Genomic DNA, 18,943 nt, shown 5'->3' with positions numbered 1-18,943 from the left:
TGCCACATTTTCCTCTGAAAGGTACAAAGGGACCTGTCCATAAATCCATCTTACATTTCCCTTGAAATATATCTGTATGCCGTGTAATGCATTGCAAATCACAGACCAATATGTTTTTTCTTATTTTTAATATAGAGAGAAAAATCTTAAATGGTCTTGATAAAAATTGCTTGTACTTGAGCCAAAAGCTATACATTATATTATCAACTTAACACTATAAAAGCATCTCTCAGGGAAATTGGACAATATGTAAATGTGTAGTACACTCAATATGCTTCTATATCATCTACATACAGTTTCATTCTACTGATGAAACATAAAAAGCATCTAAACATTAAATACAAAGACCACCACATAAAAATCCCACAAACTTCAGGGAGATCCATTTCCAGATGGAACCATCCAGTTCTAGAACGAATCATTATCAGGCACATAAGCATATTTCCAATTTGCAAGCATCAAACCAAGAGGCCTGAAATAATGTTGGATACATTTACAGGAAGCCACATTTGGATTGATGCAGCCCATATCTCACATTTTGTCAAGCAATTTGGCCATTCAGTATGAATATCAGTCTAGGTCACTGGGGTCATTCTTATATGATGTATAGAGAACCATGATCCAGCAAGAGAAAAGTGTCCAGGAATAGCTTGTTCTTGAAAAATGGTCCATTGAGTTATAGCTTCCGTGAGGCAATAATTCAGTGAATTTCCCATTTGATACAGACACTACGTCATTTAATCCCAATTGAATACTTGGGGATTGGGGGGTTATAGTGGAGCTCCAGGGAATCTTTTTTTTTGAATTGTGTCAAATTTACATCCAACTTGACTTTGGTAGGTGCATGGCCTTGGAAACGAATATGGAGAGGGTTGTGTCTGAATAAAGAGATTGTTTTTTTTTGCCAGACTCACTTATATAATCCACATGGGTTTTTTATTGCTTCTTATACTTGGCATTTTGGAATAGAATAGAGTAAAATAAAACATAATGACTGAAAAGAACATTGAATCCACCTGAAGACAGAATGAATGTATAAATCAAGGAGATATTCGTCTCGTTGTTGTACACACGTGGGTAAGAAACCATGAGAAAAATTCACGGTTATTGGCGAAGCTTGTCTTCTCTGTAATAATGAAGATCATAATTCTTGCATTAGACTATTGTCTCTTATTAGACTATTTCACTGGGTTTAAATTAACCACATGTTCCCTTTAAGTTTTACTTCAAAAGAAAGAAAGTCAATTGAGATGTTTAGAAATGCACATCGATTTCTTAAATCTTCCATATCATTTTGATGAAGTTAGATTTTGTTTACTTAAAAAATGAGTAGATGAATAATTCTGCTCTCTGACAAAATGGCAACCATCAATGTTGATGCAGTGTCATTAGTCCTTCTATCAATGTGAGACAGAAATGTAACAAAGAACATTTGGAGAAAAAGATGCCTGTTCAGCTTCAGGAAACATAGTTTAATTTAAAACAAACAAACTTACCCTGAATGTAAATGTTTTACATTTACATTCAGGGTAAGTTTGTTTGTTTTAAATTGTCATCATTAGTTGATTTTACTCACAGGTCTTTGGCATGCTTTCTCTCAAATAACCAACGACTTTCATCAGGTTTATTACAGGGCTTACTCCTTTTGAGAACATTGTTTTAACAATATTGCGCACTGACAAAATATCAGGAGACAAATTAAAAAAGACTAAATCAAGATTGCATTAACGCTTTAACTACGAAGCAGCTGCAGACCCATTGTAATATTCAAGGTATCCTGGGGATGAACCTGTAATCTTTCTCTCATTCATGATTCTACCAGAATATTACATAATGTCTTGGTATTCATGAGTGGAAACAGTCAAACAAAATTCCAGGTCTGCATATTTTGGACATAATCATGGAATATTGACTGTTCCGATTAATGAATAATACCTAAAATATAATTTATAATTATAGCTATATTTTATTTAATAGTAAATAAAAAACAAAATAAAGCGCTAATTAAATACATTAGGTTTGGTACAGTATAATACACAAATGCTTATATAAATAACAAACACTTGTGAGAACGATTTTTAGCCACGTAGCATTAAAGGTAGGGTAGGTAAGTTTGAGAAACCGGCTCGAGATACACTTTTTGTTATATTCCATGGAATGCTCTTAACATCCCGATAGCAATGAATATCTTAAGTGCTTTGACAAAAAATCCATAAAAGAATGTAATCTGTGGAAGCCGTAGAACTGTGAAAAGCACGACCAATCATTTTAGCCGCCCGGCTAAAATAACTGGATGGCCTACCTGCCTGTCAGCCTTCCATCTGTGCACAAACTTATCTCGTGCCCTCATTGGTCATGTGCGCGTTCGTGTGTGTTGGAGGAGGGGCTCTGTAAGGAAGTGGCAGATTTTCTCCGGTTGTGCATTTTCAAATTCTAGCGATCTCGAGCCGGTTTCTCAAACTTACCTACCCTACCTTTAAGTGTACTGTAAGAGTAAATACACATCTTGGCAAAAGATGTTCAATAAATTGTCTATTGAAATATAAAGATAATTGTTTATTGGGCACCATTTATAGGTCATTATTATTGACCTAACTGTTAATGGAAATATTGCAGTCTTTATTTTGGAGAGCTAACAAGTTGATCTGACTGTTCATTGTCTGGTTATCTTGATCCGGTAATATGGAATTGAACAACCCAGAAGTGTGCAAACATATCAGTAAAGTGGAAGTAATAACAAACATATCATTTTGTGTGACAAAAGAACAAAAAAGTGGATTCACATTTAAGCAAATCTGTAACTCAGTCGTTTCAAAGGTCAGGTTTAGATGACTTGTTATGGCTTTGCAGTTGTGCAAGGCAAGAAACACTCCCCTGACCTGAAACTGTCACTCAGGACTCAACTCAGATGGAAGCTTTTGATCCATCTTCACTTCAGTACGAGTACAATTTAATTGGCTTTACTGCTTGGCTGCATACAGATTATTTTCATGTGGATGAGGGCAGATTTATTTTTTATTGTGGCCAAGTCTATACATGATGGCACTTCAGTGGAAACTAATCCAAGACACAAAGCCGCTGTGCCAGGAACATGTCAGCACTCTGGACCCAGATGCATCCAGATGAGCCACTTTCACACAGCTGCATCCAAGGCATTCAGCAATACACACTTTTACTGGGCCAAGGAATTCTCTTGGTATGCTCATACGATTTGGACAAATTAAAATCAGACTGAAACCTTCCCTGAACTCCCACATTTGCAGGTCACATGACAATACTTGTGTATTAAATCAAGAACATCTTGCTATTCACAATACTTCTTATATTCAAATATAAACTTGTATCAGGAGTTTATTAAATTATTGTTTAATTTTGGAACATTATCTTATGACTGTACTTTGCTCTGTCTGTTTTGGTAATAGAGAAATAAAATGCAGTGCATTTATTCATCAATTACTAATTACATTATTTAGCAGTAAGTACATGTTTTAAGAACTGTGTCTTGTATGAAAACCACAGCTTGACACCCCTTTGAAGGCAGTTAAACTAAATTATTAATGCATTGTCTTGTCAGAAAATTACAAACAACCAACACTTGACAAATAAATGAAAGCTTATGAATGTGTGGTCTCCCTTTAGGTTGAACTTACAGCTGCCTCTGGGTGACAGTGATGAACAGTGGAAACTGTCAAGTGAAATTTGAATAGTTGTTGGTGATGCACGGGGCTCATAAATGACTGAATAATTGATTGTTTGGTACAGTCTAGAAAACTAAGTGGAAAAGCAGAAGGATCCCTCTAGCAGATGTTTTCTCCATTTTCCGTGTGTTGTTAATGTAAAAAATATAGCCTGCTGTGCGTCCGTCTGCAGAAAGCATCCACTCTCTACACAGCAAGGTTTGCCTTTAACTGAAGCAGTCTCCCTATAGTTACTCAAACTCTGCTGGTTAACACATTGCAAAGGTTACTGATAGTGTGAAGATAAGCGACTTTAGTAAAAGGGAAAATATCATTTAAACAACCAAACATGAAATGGTTGACTATTTATTTTAATTCCCAGCGCACACCCTAGCATTACAAAATAAAACTTAATTCAATCATCATACTGGCATAAAGTATACATGATGCATTTGGGGTGAATCAATTGCAACAGGACCCCTTACATTACATGTCACTAGTTATCCAAATAGACAGGAGCAATTTGGGGTGAAGTGTCTTGCCTCCCTACAGCCGCCATTATCTTCTATTTTTGCCATATCTGTGGATTTTGCTATTGTAAATAATAAAGATAATGAAGCAGAATATTTTGGTACTTCTTGTTTGGTTGGTATGCAAGTTGCTATTTTTGTTTTCTGTGGCCCACTGACTGGATGAACAGACAGAATGGTTCAATTAAGATGTCAATTTAGTTTTACTGAATAAAGCAACATTCAAATAACACTATCACTCCAAGCAGTGGGAAGCCAGCTGCCTGGCTCAAGAAAGCCTGTTGTTGCACTGTGAATTATTTTTGTTTGAAATGACAGATGAACAAAACAATGCCTTTTACATTTTGCCATATTTGTATTGTTGTGTGCTCCAGGAATTTGTGCTGGTTTATTGGCAGTCCTTAGATTTTACCACTTTTACTCAATCCAAAAACCATAAAGAGCACCGAAGATTTTTGCACACGAGCCAGACAACAGAGGAGCTGGGGCTGTCCCAAATGTCTGCGCACAACATCTCACACAATGTCCCTGGAACTCCAGAGCAAATATTTTAACTGGCTGTGCTGTTGAAAAAACATCTTAAATATAATTCATTCTTCTGATAAACATCTAACCACTGTAAATTATTACTAGACATCAAACCTGCCGATTTGTTTTCACGTTATGCAAAGTTGTTTGTGTTTTACTGCATGTGTCATATACTGTATTATATGGTGATACATTTTTTTCCCACAATAATGGAAAAGGAGAGTTATTTTGCACAATAATAAACCTTGTTTATCTTATATAATGTCGTCTTTAAAGTTTTGGAAAGTTGACCTCCATGCTTCCTCTTAAAGAAACAGAAAAATGACTGTCCCATTAAAGAGGCGGACTCCGAAATGTTAGCGTCTAATTTAAAGGGGACCTATCATGCAAAATGCACTTTTGTACGTCTTTTATACATGAATATGTGTCCCCGGTGTTTATTCTCTATTTTCCTCCATACCCAAATCTCTAAAAAAGGGGCTGCAACGGATCTGATAAAAACTGATCCAGATTTGAACACTTCAATGACGTCACAGAAGTGGCGCTACGGCTATTGGGCCAACTCCACTAATCAGGAGGAGACAGCCACGGCCATTGCCGTTCGAAAGCGCTGGAGACGCTGTAGTACATATGCCAGGCCTGTAGGTGGTGCTGTTCTCACTGAATCAGCCCTTGCAAAAACGGGTAAAAAAGTGCAAATTGAGCGAAATGAGGCATGGCTAAAATGCATGATCTGTTTGGTATTTAAAAAAAAAAAAAGTATAAATATGCCTTGTATAGGTATGGTCCTACACTATATTATTATAATATAGCATGATAGGTCCACTTTAAGGAATTTTTATTTGGAAAATGTAGACATGTTATTGAGATTGTATATTTTAGATTCTCTTTTCTGAACTATTGTTGGCCATCCAAGTACATTCAGAATTACTCCAAACAACAATCTCTTCTAATACAATTTTCAAATCGTCATATTCATATTCAAAGCAGTTTATTGGAAAATGTTTCAAAATAGGAAAGAAAAAACTCTGCAGTTGAATACATTGATCCTAATGATACAAGCATAGACAACATTTACATGAAACCTTAAACAACTTCCAACCACAGGAATACAAACATTTATGTAACAGTTTAAATCTGAGACACAACATCATTTCTGCTGACATTTATAAATCTTCCCAAACAGCTAGTAAAATCAACTTGCTTTGACCGTCTCCTCTGGCAAAGAAACAGAGAGGTTTAGAACTGAAATGTTTTTTATAGCTACTCTAATGGCTTGAATGTAAAACATTTTATTGTTATCTTAACTCGCTTTTTACCCCTAAAGCACTGCCAACATTTAACACACACTTACATATTCTGAACTTTTTATTAGACATAGCACACTCAAAATAGATATACATTCAAAGCACCATTACATTGTTTACGAGAAAAGGTTTGATTTTGTCAATTATACCTTCTACAGTATATTTCAAATCACCGGCATTCTAGGCGTTTTGCCTGTATTAAAACAACAATCTCAACCTCTTGGTTTGGTGTCTCTTTCTTCTTCTACAACGTCCTCATCCGTTCATGCTCAGTCTCTTGCTCTCCTCCTGGAGCCAGCTGGTAAATAAAAAGGTAAAGGATATAACCATATATACAAGTCAATCAGTGAATGATGATAATGTTGAATATGAACTGCATTGAAGCTCGGCATCATGGCGCTGATGTCATCTATCGCAATGGAAACAATAAGCTCACCCAATATACAAGCTGTTAATAAACTTTTCAAGCACCGCAGGGAGTGGGAAGTGAGTCAATATCTTTACGCATACAGAAGCGTGTGGACACTGAGCTTACAAGGGTTTGCTGTGTTGGATGTGGGATTCATAAACTGCATTACAGTATGAACAGCAGCCGCAGGGGCATTAGCACCAAGTCACAGCATAGCTTTCACGTGAGCGTTGTGGCGGCAAGCATGGCAGCAAAAGAGATAGCAGCCAACATTTACCTTAAAGTAGTTTGGCATTTTGGAAAATATGCTTATTTGCTTTATTGACAAAAGTTAGATGAGACGATTATTATCATTAAGTGGTATTAATCTGCTCATCTACATTTCAGCCAAAAAGTGAGAAGTTTAAGTGTATTTCCCAAAATGTCAAATAATTCCTTTAAGTACACACACTATGATTGAAGGGGTGCATTGGATAAATGCAGAGGAATATGCCATGTGAACAAAACAGCAGACTCAACACAACGGCCTGAACTAGCTCCAAGCTGCTTTTATTACAAATTGCAGCTGTTTTTTTTGGACTGGTTCATTTCCTTTACCTACACCTCTCCGAGAACCAATTCTTCTTGTACTGCCTGCTATAAAGGCAAACAAACATATATGTCACACATATTTTACGAATTGTTCTTTCCCAATTACTGAGATGTACAAACTAATAAAACTCACCTTGGATAATCCTGGCGAGTCTATCACTATCCTCTTCAGTGATGGTAAGACCTGAAATGTCAGTTCCTGAAGAAAAAAGCAAACATCTCTAAAGTAAAACCGAATTATTTTATACAGAAGAGCTTTGTTCTGTTCTGCTTGAAAAAAGAATCAGGTTACATTGTTGCTTTTCAGCCTTAATATAGCAATGATGACAGACACCTTGTATCTTTGAATTGAATTGAATTGAATTGGGAGGGATGAAACCCTCTTTAATGGTCACACATGCAGAGCACACAGCACACACACAGTGAAATTTGTTCTCTGCTTTTAACCCATCCTAGTACCAGGAGTCTAGTACTAGGAGCAGTGGGCAGCTATTGTACAGCGCCCGGGGAGCAATGGGAGTGAGGGGGGGAAGGGGGATGTCCGGTGCCTTGCTCAAGGGCACCACGGCAGGGCAGGAGGTGAACTGGGACCTCTCCAAGTAGAAGTCCACACTCCATATTTTAGGTCTGGTCGGGGACTTGAACCGGCGACCCTACGGCTCACAGTCAAAGCCCCTACTGACTGAGCCACTGCCGGACATACATACTGTAACATACTGTATGGATAATCAGCTATATTCTCTGGAGATTTGCCTATTTATTTCAATTCCATTTAATCACCCAGCCATTAGTAACCATAGCATAATGTTATTGTAGTTATTCCTTATTTATGGGGTTACTTGTAGTAAATTACTTAAAATACTGTGAACCTGAACACCATTGATGATTATAGTGACACAACTAGGACAATGAACCCCATTGTTTATAAAAACAAACTATTAAATCCTTACATTTCTGTTCAAATCTCATTAAGTTGTACTCACCATCCAGGGCTATGTTGGTGGTGCCATAGCTGCTTGAGAACTGAGGGCCTGCAGACAACAGCATTCATGAATCTTTTAGATGATACATGATATAAAACTACTGACGTATTGATTTAACTGAAATATATGTACCTTCAATGACCCTGGTAACCTTGGTGATGGACGGTTGACCTTCAATTACCCTGGTGACCTTGGTGATGGACGGTTGACCTTCAATGACCCTGGTGACCTTGGTGATGGACGGTTGACCTTCAATGACCCTGGTGACCTTGGTGATGGACGGTTGACCTTCAATTACCCTGGTGACCTTGGTGATGGACGGTTGACCTTCAATGACCCTGGTGACCTTGGTGATGGACGGTTGACCTTCAATGACCCTGGTAACCTTGGTGATAGTGGGCTCCCCTTGGATAACCCTTGTAACTTTCCTTTCATCAGGAACTATAATAGCGAAGAAGAAATGTTTCATTATGAAAGGCAAGGAGCTTTCCCGTTGTACGCTGGTTTCACAACAAAACTGACCCTTCACTGCATCAGAAAGGTTTGCTTTGAATTAAACGTGATTCGTAATCTATTCCTGCCATTTTTTTTTTTTTTTTTTTTTAAATAGTAGGCTATTCTTGCACTGCTGTTTTATTTTCATAAATCGTGTTGCTTCATGTTTGTGTTTCAAAACAGTTTATATGGCTGACTGGTACACAATTAGCCAGAAGCAGAAAAGAGATTTCTTATTTCTCTCTCAGATTATTGCTACTCCAGCTGTCAAATACTGTATGTTTCTATATGTGAAAAGATGGATTAATAATTAAAATGGTTGGTGATTGATCAGTACATGTTTCAAGTTAACAGGCAGTAGCATTCCTATTCGTTTCCCGATTCTATTCTGTGTTGTACTGATTAGGAATCACATGATGATGATACTCTTTAATCATAACTACTGTACCTTCTTGGATGACACGAGTCACGGTCCTCTCTAATAACGACAGGAAATATTAAGCCATTAATGACAGTGAAGAATGTAAAGAAAATATGGTATTTCATAGCCAGAATCATCATATTTGCGCTACTTACTCATAAATGTAAGGGGGATTTCCTGATATCTGAATCCTGAGATGTACTGCAAAAAAAGAAGGAAATATTTTACTACAGATTATACCCTAACAGCAGGGATTCAAGTTGGACCATGCTCATTTCCAGTGATTGATTACCCTGTGAAAGACAAATAAACCAACTGCTGAGCACAGTCATAACACCCTGGTTCCAAACCACTGCTTGATGCTTTGAACAGATGGTTTTCAAGCTGATTCTTTTCTTGTCATTTATGTTGAGTTACATAAATTGTATTTTGGCAGCCGTAGAAGAAATTAAAACAACAAACACCTATATTTTGAAAACTACACATTGTATTTAATAAGCCTCACAGCTTTAATAAAAATAAGTAATTTTTTGATCTCTTACCCTGATCTGCATGTAACTGATGAGCCTCTTCAATAGCATGAGCCAATCCTGGCTGCCAACAGGGATATCTGAAAGAAAACACAGGGCGGTAATTATGGTTGGACCTTTACAAAAGTAAAATAAAAAAGAGAGTGCGTCATTTGATTTGTAAATTGTACCTCCAGGATACAAGACTTGGTTGACAAAGTGAACGACTCCATTTGTGGCCATGATATCAGATTCAGGGACTAGGACAGAGTTCACTTGCATTGAGCTGTTTGCCTGAAGGAAACATTTACAAACAAGTAAAACAAAAAATGAAATGATTATTCTTTTACTGAATTATTTAAACACATTTTAATAGCGTCATCCTTAAAGATACAACAAAGAACATTAATACCAGAAAATGGATCTTAAAGTATATGACTAATTGACTTAAGATAAGATCAGTCTTATTGTGCTAAATACTTACAAACATCACTCTGAGGTTGCTGCCCTGAAGGGACTTCAGAAGGTTTGTCACCCCAGACTCCAAACCACCACCAATGAAGATACCATTATTGAAGTGATACAAAAGGATGGTTCTGAGAGCATCGGTGTCACCTGAAAAAAAGATGGCAAACCATCAACTAGCAACATGCATTCCGTGGTTGTGGTTTAACACATTAAACGATAGAAGGACTACTGTATATAGAGACATACTCCTTAACAAGGACAAATCACTGCTGCTCAAGCCAGCAAAAGCTTGGTCGCTTGGGGCAAACAGAGTAAAGTCTCCCTCCTGTCTCAGCAGGTCGGTCAAGCCAGAATCTTCCATCAGAGACAAAAAGATCCTGCAGCAACGAGAAGAAAAACACAGTTATTACGCTGTTACAGAAACCACTAAGGACAGCATTGTGTCATTACTATGTGCCATGTGGGTTTTAGGGAAAGATACAGAAATATGTGGTTTGAGTATTATGCTGCATTTGACTACCACAGTCACTTTTCCACATAAATGCTCTGTACTTACTTGAACCCTCCGTTTTCTGTCAGAATCTGAAACATAGTGTTTTCCGCTGGTTTCAACAGAGTTCTCATGAGATGAAGGGCCCCGTTGCTTCCTTCTTTACTGCCTCTTATTAGACACGCATTCTCAATGCACACAGCCTGGAAAAATAGTCCACAAGTCAAGGGTATTCATGTTAAAGTATGTTTCAAAGATCTGACGATTGCGTCAAATATCGCAGTTGAAATATTTTATAAATAATAAATAAATAATAATAAAGACGCTTATGTAATTTATAGATGGAGTGAATATAGGTTGTGTTTCGTGAGACCCAGCAACAATTGTTGGGCACAACTTAAAAGGAGACGCACCGAGCGATAGATGAAGACCCTCAGAAATCTTCCTCCAATAGTTTCCAGCAGCTGACCGTTAAACAACTGTCCCAAGACGACCTTACTCTTCAAGATGTGGTTCTCCAGGATAATTCTGAGCAGACTCTGATCCATCGACATCACCTCATCTGTAAAGGAAATCAATTGTTTTATATTTCCTATAAAAGAGTAAACATACCAGCAACATTCCACATTTCCTTCCGATTCATTGGCTTAAGCTCAATGAATGCTTTTTTATATTCTTATTATTTAAAACATAATGTAAAACATAAGATCAGCAGCTGGAAAACTAAGTGTGATCAAAGACACATCTGCTGTCAGTGACTTGATTTACTGCACAGTTGGTGGACCACACGAGACATGATTCCTGTTCCTGTTACATCCAGCTGTTGCCAGTGCATTCCTTACACCCATTTAAAACCATTTCAAAGATAAGTGTTCTCTGTCGTTCTTGATGCAAAAACAAATCATCTCTACTCCCTTTGGGTGAAGTCCAGGAATGTTCTCTGGGGGAGTGGACACTTGCTGTTACATGGCATAAAGCTTCTGCAGTGTGCCAACAAATGTATAGTTTCCCTAAAGCTCCATACATTTACACATATTGACTAATGACTTCAGCACATGAGGGGTAAATACAAAACAAATCTAAATATCACCAATTATTCCAGAATGTGACTAGAGTAGGTGAAATGGACCCAGGCTTTGTCTTCAGCCACAAACTAAATAGGGACGTGCTTTATTGAATCACCAGTATGTTACTCACCATTGAAGACAGTGTTGAGGGGGGCAAGCAAAGTGTACTCAGCGTCAGATTGCATGGAAGCAGAAAGGCCTAGCTCGGACACCATGTCTCCAAAGGTTGACTGGGAACTTCCAACCAATTCCATCACCTGTTTAGCTTGAGGCGCAAAGGGAATTTAAACACCATTAAAATATGGATTACAGAAAAACAATATATGTATTAATGTAGTAAATCGGGTAATCATTAATAAGGGGAAAATGTGTAAGTCTAACCTGAGTCTGGCATGAGCACTTGATCAATAAGGTGGATGACACCATTGGTGGTGACAATGTCCTTCTTGAGCACCATCTTGATGCCATTGACTGTTAAACTCTCGCCATCACAGCCGATCTCAATGTTGTTGCCCTCCAGGGTCTCGTAGGAGGTGCCACCCATGATAGCCTCAGAGCACTGGACAGAGTCCAGGATGTGGAAATTCAGGAGAGCTGAAAACGCAGGACCAAGTTTTGAATTATTATGTGGTTGAGGGATATGGGTAGATGTTTATTTGAGTGGGTTGGTTGACTGCATTGGCTGTTTTATATCCTCTCTTATGTTATGTTGCAGCTGAGGATATAACGTCCTGGGAACCTGAGGAACCCTTAGATCCCTTGGGTCCTCGACTGAGAAGGCTTGTGATTTCGTCACCGTTCTGTTTAACTTTGTGTGAAATGGTCTGATCTGGTCTCACATCATAAGGGGAACTGTGGGCTAATAAAACATTTTGGGATGTTGCCAATTCGACCAGTTTGCTCAATGAAGCAGCTGTTTCCTGCCTCTCGGTGTTGCATGAACGTTTTGTATGAGATTCTGCACTTTTTGGTGTTTCTTTTCCCCAGGATTTTCAAACCTTAGAGTAATTTAAAGTATTTACCTTCTCTAATTAAAGATTAAAGTGGTACTATTCTTGCATATTTTTAAGAAAAAAATATTTAAGGACACATAAGTGTTAAACCTTGTTTGACCTTCATTGAGAACTTAATGCACTACTTGAATCTTCAGACGTATTTTTATTAGGCTTTAACAAAACGTTGTCATGCACAGCTTGCCAGATGTGTTTAAGTTCCAGATTCAATGCGGCGCCATCTGTTTTGAGTTGGGGGAAGTTGAAACATCACTTTATGGGGAATTAAGCCAAGGAAAAAGGCTGCCAGGGAATCATTGCATTTCTTTGTCTTTACCTTCATCAATCAATATAAGTATGGCCCTATTTGCAACAGCTAATATTAACATCAGTCTCAACAACAATGTTTTATATGACTGTGAGTGGTCTAAAGAACTGCGAGACACTTCTGAGAACAAGTCGTGTTTACCTTTGAGGACCTCCTTGTCACCCTGAAGTCTTTCCAACACTTCACTGCCAAGAGTCTCAAAGGCTTCGTTGGTGGGAGCAAAGAGAGTGAAATGTCCTGGCTGACCCAGCTTCTCCAACAGACCAGAGTTTTGAGCCACATCCTAAATTGTTATCACATAATTACTTTTAGTGAACATCAAAATACAATATATACACTGGAAACATTTGCAAAAGCAAGACATTACAACCTTACAATTTTGCAGTTTTTGATTTATGCATCTGCTTTATTTTCTATATTGCTCTTCATGCTTATATTGAAATTGGAAAACGTGTTAAATTATTTCATACTTTGTTCAGAATCCTTGTTTCTTGAAGTGCTACAAATATTTCATCAATGTTTGGGTTTACTTACACTCAGGGTTGTCAGGTCATCGTTAACCTCAATGACATCCTGGATTGTGCTGCCAACAGCGCTGATAACACGGTCAATGACATGCACAACTCCATTGCTGGCAATCTGGTTAGCATAGATAATCCTGGCGCAGTTCACAGTCACCACCTGCACAAAACATTCACATCAATGTTATACCACTAAAGTGTTTCTAGTACAAGGGACTGCTATGATAATACTATATGATAACACTCACCCCATTGGAGTAATGATTTATTTGAAGACCAAGGTCATGGTACATGGAACTGACTGTCATTCCATTCTTTAAATCTTTGGTCAAGAGGCGTTTGTTGGCCATGTGATAATGCAGAGCGTTGTACAGTTCAACGTTGACATTGTTGACCAGTGCGCTTCTCATTTCCTGTAAGATGAAGAGAAGGACATTTTAAAACCAAAAAGAAAAAGAGCCAAAACAAAGATTTTGGTTTTGCTTTTGACTCACTTCATCCAAAAGCTCCCATGCATCATTGCTGGGGGCAAAGATGGTAAACGATCCAGATCCCTCAATCTCAGGCCTCAGTTTAGAGAAGTCAGAGTATTTTTGGGTTGAGGTGGCCTTCACCACACCCAAGGTGCCATACACATTGTCGATCGGGGCCACTAAGAAATAATATGTATAAAATAAGCATTATTAGAGGTCTGTCTGCCATTCTTATAAAATACTTGAAAGAAAGACTATTTATGCGTTGACAATATGCTACACCAACCTTTTTCTGTTTGTTTGGATTCATTTCATAAATAGCTCACAGCTGCTCTACAGTTGGAGGAAATAACCTCATCTAACCTTTAAACATGTACAACATCGTAGCACTGTACCTGCAGGGCATCCACGCATGCCTTCCAGCTTCATGTACCCTGGGCAGCACTCATAAAGCACAGTCCTGCAGGCAACACACATGGATCACAAACGTGGGTATCATCTCAATTCAGTAAAACATCATTTCACATGCTGTTTTCAAGCCTCTTTCAACATAGATGTGTGAGACATTTTCTGGCTGCCATGTTGTGAACTGATCCATCATTTCACAGTGGTTTACTGTGTTCATTGTTTCCAGATGTTACTCATTATCTCCTACATTACCCACATACATCATGGGATCCTACAACTAGCCAAAACCTAATGGAGATGGCTGCTACCGTTACAGTAGTAGATTTACATAACCAAGACCTCCTGTTTGAAGTTAAGCAGTTAGTTTGGACTCTACTTGGCATTTGGCTAACCTCAGCCACATTAACATGTCATGCCTAGAGAACCTGCTGTAATTACAGTTGAGTTTAAGTTAATTTTGGTTGACACCCTGAAAAAGGGTTTGATGGTAATTATAAAAACTGGTGAATTAAACTGAATTACATCATTCAACTGAATCAGACCTTTTTACAGACAAGGATAATTGTGATTTATAAAAGATACAAATGAAACATTTGTATTTACTGTTGTACAAACATTTAGGAATACCTTTCTGCTTTCTACGCACTGTAATCAGCACTGGACACTGTAGCCCGAGTAGGATAGTAAAACTGCAGCTGCTACATATAAATATGCCAAAACAGTACCCCTTGCATCAGCAGGTTTAAACATGTTGGAACTATTTCATTGTTTCCAGCTTTTGGAAAAAAAGACATTTGCAGATGAACATTTTACCTCAAGTAACTAACAGGTATGCAACAATACAAATAAACCACATATATATATAGTAGTGGTTAACAATACCAAATGCGTCCAGAGTTGGCTGGGGAGTTTATTACTTTAGACTGCCAAGATTTTTTGTTAGAAAACTATAACAAATAAGCTGCTCCCCCCCTCCAGATTTTTTGCTTAAAATTGGCACTATGTGACACGTAGCATTACATTTGATTGTCTTAAAAGTGTATAGGAGTACTTGTTGATCAGAACAGAAAAGTAGGAGGAAGATAAGGAGTGTCCCAAGGTCTACCAGTTCCTCTTTATCAGCGGTTTCCCACACCAGGAAAGTGCCATATGTTTGCCATGTTTAGTTCAAAACGGACTAAGTGAATTAGGCAATATGGTAAGATACAAAGTCTTAACTGGATTGAAAGATCACACAACTTAAAACATGCTATAGATGCAATCATTGTGAATAGTTGCTCTTGGGCAAAAACCTACAGTAGTGGAATTATAAACCCTTCAATAAAAGCATTACGCTTTAAGTTAAAACATGTGTTAACTGTCTCAGACAGGGTACAGACCAAAGCTTCTGGGTCATGGCAAACTGCACTGCTTGAACCACTATAATTTAATCATAGTTGAATGGAGTCGGAGGGACTGGGATGAGATCACACAAGCCCTGTTCCGGCAGAGTCAGCGAAACCCTCGCTACATTGCTTTCCCACACAGAGGGATCATAGTGTTGGAAACTTTTGACTTGTCAGCATCTCTATAAAATAACTGTTCCACATAGACCATGAACACTTTCCCAAACACAAAATGTTTTATGTGGCTTTATTCCAATTCAACCCATCACTAATAAGCAGTTTGGTTGTACAGGGTTTTCTTTGAGACAGAGCTGCTTTGTAAGCAGAATAATTTTCACTTGTTGAATCAGATAAGTAGAAGTGTATTCTGGCTGGCTAAATCAAGTTATAAACTAACAGTAAGTTAGACTTTATTATGTTATATGTTCAAGATGGTTCCTTTCTGTAACTTCTTAGGTATAGTAGGAGATATCTCATATTTTATACAAAATGTAACCTTCAATGTACCTAAATATATTTGATATAAAGGTTCTTGTCCTTTTTTTTCTAAATCAGAGAAACTGATAATGTCAAAGGTTTGTATACTCTTCCAAAGGCAACATCTACAGCTGCTTTTAAATCAGTTCCTGTGAAATGTCTGATGTAATTGAACTGAAACACGTATTTAACTTGGCATTGTGTTTTCCGAAATGGTGGGAAACATCTTCAGAGCTTGTAGAAGAAAGGGTGGGAGGAAAGATGGGAGGGTAATACTGTAGGTTGGGTTTGGTAAGGTAATATGATCTTTGACACGATATCTAATGTGTTTTCAATGAATCTTTGATCGCCCAACTAAAGTAACCAAGCTAAGTTCATCAGCTAATATAAACATTTGCTCAACTCAAACTGGAATCTATTTGCAATACCTATGGTTTTGCTTTCAGTAGACCATTGCATCAGTTTACCATTACATTTAAGTGTGTATTTTGTATTATTAATGTAAAGAAGCCAGGTCTATTTGGAGTACTAAGACTTAATGTATATGCTTGTGGGTGTGAGAGGGATGGGAACTGAGGGGACTGGAACAAAAAGAGGAAAAGAGGTTGACTGGAATGATTGAAAGAAATTAATTGATATTTTCCATTCGTGAATATAGTCAACATTTCACAGCCACATCATATACTGGAATCAGAGGTTCACCACTGTGGCTTTCAACGACGATCGAGGGATGAAATAGGACAGTCTCCAAAACAAAGAATTCAGGACTGCCTCCACAAATGTGTTTTTCATTTTAAGCGGCGGAATCATTCAAAGTAAGATAACAGATGTTTGTCTCTATGGAAACATTAAAGTTTCCATGAAAACCCTTAAAGAAGCAGGCACGCAATACAGAATATATGCAGTATTTCCAACTGATGTTCAGGTTAAACTATTTAGTCATTACATGTGCTTGTAATTTTAGGATGGGCAACTTGTCCTATTGGAAACACGAAACAACACTTACGCTTTCTTTCCACAGATAGACCCGCGGTACCAATTACGACAAGTGCTGAAGTACTTCTTCTTGGTCCCCATGAATTGTTGGAGTGCGCAGACATTGGGTCTGAGGAGAATTGAGGGTAAAAAAAAGTGATGAATTATTATTGGCAGGCAAAGCACATGGGAAATATTATGGAAACAATCCACATTTAAAAGTAAAAAACAGACATGCTGGGAAGACACTGTCAAGAATGAGTAATTATTTTTGCAACTACCCTTGATGCTTATGAGACCAGACAGGCAAATATAAATCATTATCACAACATCCACTCCTGCTGACTATGATATTGGTTTGCAAGATTTAAGAAATCATTTGAAAAACTATAACACTTCTTACTCCTTTACAAAGTGAGATGTAATATCATATTATGAGCAATGTATGTGAAACTATTGTGACTGCACTATATATCCGATTACATAGAAAAACAGAACATGCAGAAATCAAATGAATAACTGATGCTTTTAATGCAAGGCACATCACCATTGCATGGAAAGTAATCAAACATGGGATCACAAGGGTGTTAAAAATGCAATAATCCAATTACAATTTAACCATAATGAAAAATATGAATCTTACCCTTGTTTTCTTGCCCTGATGCGACTATGGGCAACTATCTTGTCATAAGCTGAAGAGTCAGCCTTGTCAAATGCAGAAAGCACAAAAAGTGCAAAGGCAGCTACAAAAAGGAGCTTCATCCTTGGTCTCTAAGCTAGCCCCTCCAGACCCAGATTGTGGGAGCAGACTCGGAGTGGGAGTTTATATACCACAAGTCTCACCCTTCACTCAAGGAGGATGGCAACATTTTGTGCATGCATGGACCACCCAGAACATTTGTTCATTTGTATCTACCAAGCCTTTTCCTTTCTTGTGTGTGTGATTAATTAAAATGTGTTGTAATTAGTGGATTATCTCCCATATTAAATAATTTACGGAGGGTCATTAACACAAAGAACATGGGAACACAATTACATTCATAAAATGTTCTTTTAGTCTTTGACAATCTTCTTTAATACACATTTAAAAGGCACACACATTTATATGCATTGCTAAAAGAAGAGGCTTTGTATGGTGAAACATTCTAAATGTGTTTATTCCACTTGTTTTAATACATGTAGCCACATCACAGCGAACACTTTTACTCAAGGAAGATTGCATTGAATTGAAAATAAGGCAAATTATCAGGGCACATTACTTTTGTTATTTAATAGATTTAAATGTAACATCTCAAGAAAGTGTAACATGTCTCAAATTACTACACTTCCAAGTGTTCTGCTACAAAATAGCTTTGCATATTTTTTAGAGCACTGAAAATGAGCATCACATAAAGAGACATACAAAATGAGCAGATGGGACACTGAATCCAAATGCATCTTGCCTGTTAAAGTGTCACTTATTTGGACTGCAAACAAAGAACCATTGCATAATCTGACTGAATAAATACTTCAGAGTGTAGTTTGCTCCACCTAGTGGTGGTAGGGACTGCAGGCAGTCAGTCTCACATCACTATCTTTCATGGATAATATTTTCACATAATCATTATGACATTGGAGAGGGAAAAATTACTGAGATTAGTTAGTATTTTGAAGTATTAAAACTTAGTAAGCCAAGAACCAGACATCCAACCGTAACACCCAGATGTTATTCCAAAGTACATTTTCTGTTTTAAATCCAATAAACATGATCTTGTAAGAACTAACAGGACACAGACATTCATACTTTCATGTTATCAATTGTATCTTGGCTACAACTACAAACAAAACACTAAGTTAATAGTGTGTGAATTGGCTCACATAAGCACAAAGTCAAAACCCAGATTTGGTCAAAAAAAAAGGATAAGGTACA

General features: G+C 37.6%; 1 protein-coding gene across 6 annotated transcripts; it reads right to left on the bottom strand.

The window, feature by feature from the left end:
- Positions 1–5,709: 5,709 nt before the first annotated feature.
- postnb (periostin, osteoblast specific factor b) lies at positions 5,710–17,829 on the bottom strand. 6 transcript variants are annotated; one of them, XM_034113186.1, is made up of 22 exons: positions 17,678–17,829; positions 17,066–17,164; positions 14,185–14,249; positions 13,811–13,968; positions 13,565–13,729; positions 13,330–13,476; positions 12,937–13,078; positions 11,857–12,069; positions 11,606–11,740; positions 10,822–10,970; positions 10,475–10,611; positions 10,165–10,295; positions 9,935–10,065; positions 9,642–9,744; positions 9,484–9,551; positions 9,097–9,142; positions 8,969–8,998; positions 8,158–8,466; positions 8,026–8,073; positions 7,176–7,241; positions 7,049–7,087; positions 5,710–6,340 (listed from the first exon to the last, which is right to left on the bottom strand). In XM_034113186.1, the coding sequence occupies exons 1-22, from the start codon at positions 17,794–17,796 to the stop codon at positions 6,312–6,314; spliced, it is 2,529 nt and encodes an 842-aa protein (XP_033969077.1). In that variant the 5' UTR covers positions 17,797–17,829; the 3' UTR covers positions 5,710–6,311. The 6 variants fall into 6 exon arrangements, with proteins under 6 accessions (XP_033969077.1, XP_033969078.1, XP_033969080.1 ...); XM_034113187.1 differs by having other exon boundaries at positions 7,049–7,084; positions 17,678–17,796; XM_034113189.1 differs by having other exon boundaries at positions 8,392–8,466; positions 17,678–17,796.
- Between the last annotated feature and the right edge of the window lie 1,114 nt (positions 17,830–18,943).

The sequence above is a fragment of the Trematomus bernacchii genome, unplaced genomic scaffold (assembly GCF_902827165.1).
Source record: "Trematomus bernacchii unplaced genomic scaffold, fTreBer1.1, whole genome shotgun sequence".
Lineage (NCBI taxonomy): Eukaryota > Metazoa > Chordata > Actinopteri > Perciformes > Nototheniidae > Trematomus > Trematomus bernacchii.
Note: the sequence above shows the minus strand (reverse complement) of the source record. Positions and strands in the feature narration are given on the sequence as shown.

What these genes read in the sequence shown, in the direction of transcription:
- postnb (XM_034113186.1), bottom strand. Translation starts at nt 17,796, where the DNA reads ATGAAGCTCCTTTTTGTAGCTGCCTTTGCACTTTTTGTGCTTTCTGCA. An exon ending in TCTATCTGTGGAAAGAAAGC is followed by an intron (nt 14,250 to 17,065) that starts GTAAGTGTTGTT and finishes TGTTGCCTGCAG; the next exon opens with GACTGTGCTTTATGAGTGCT. An exon ending in CACCAACATAGCCCTGGATG is followed by an intron (nt 7,242 to 8,025) that starts GTGAGTACAACT and finishes TTTTTTCTTCAG; the next exon opens with GAACTGACATTTCAGGTCTT.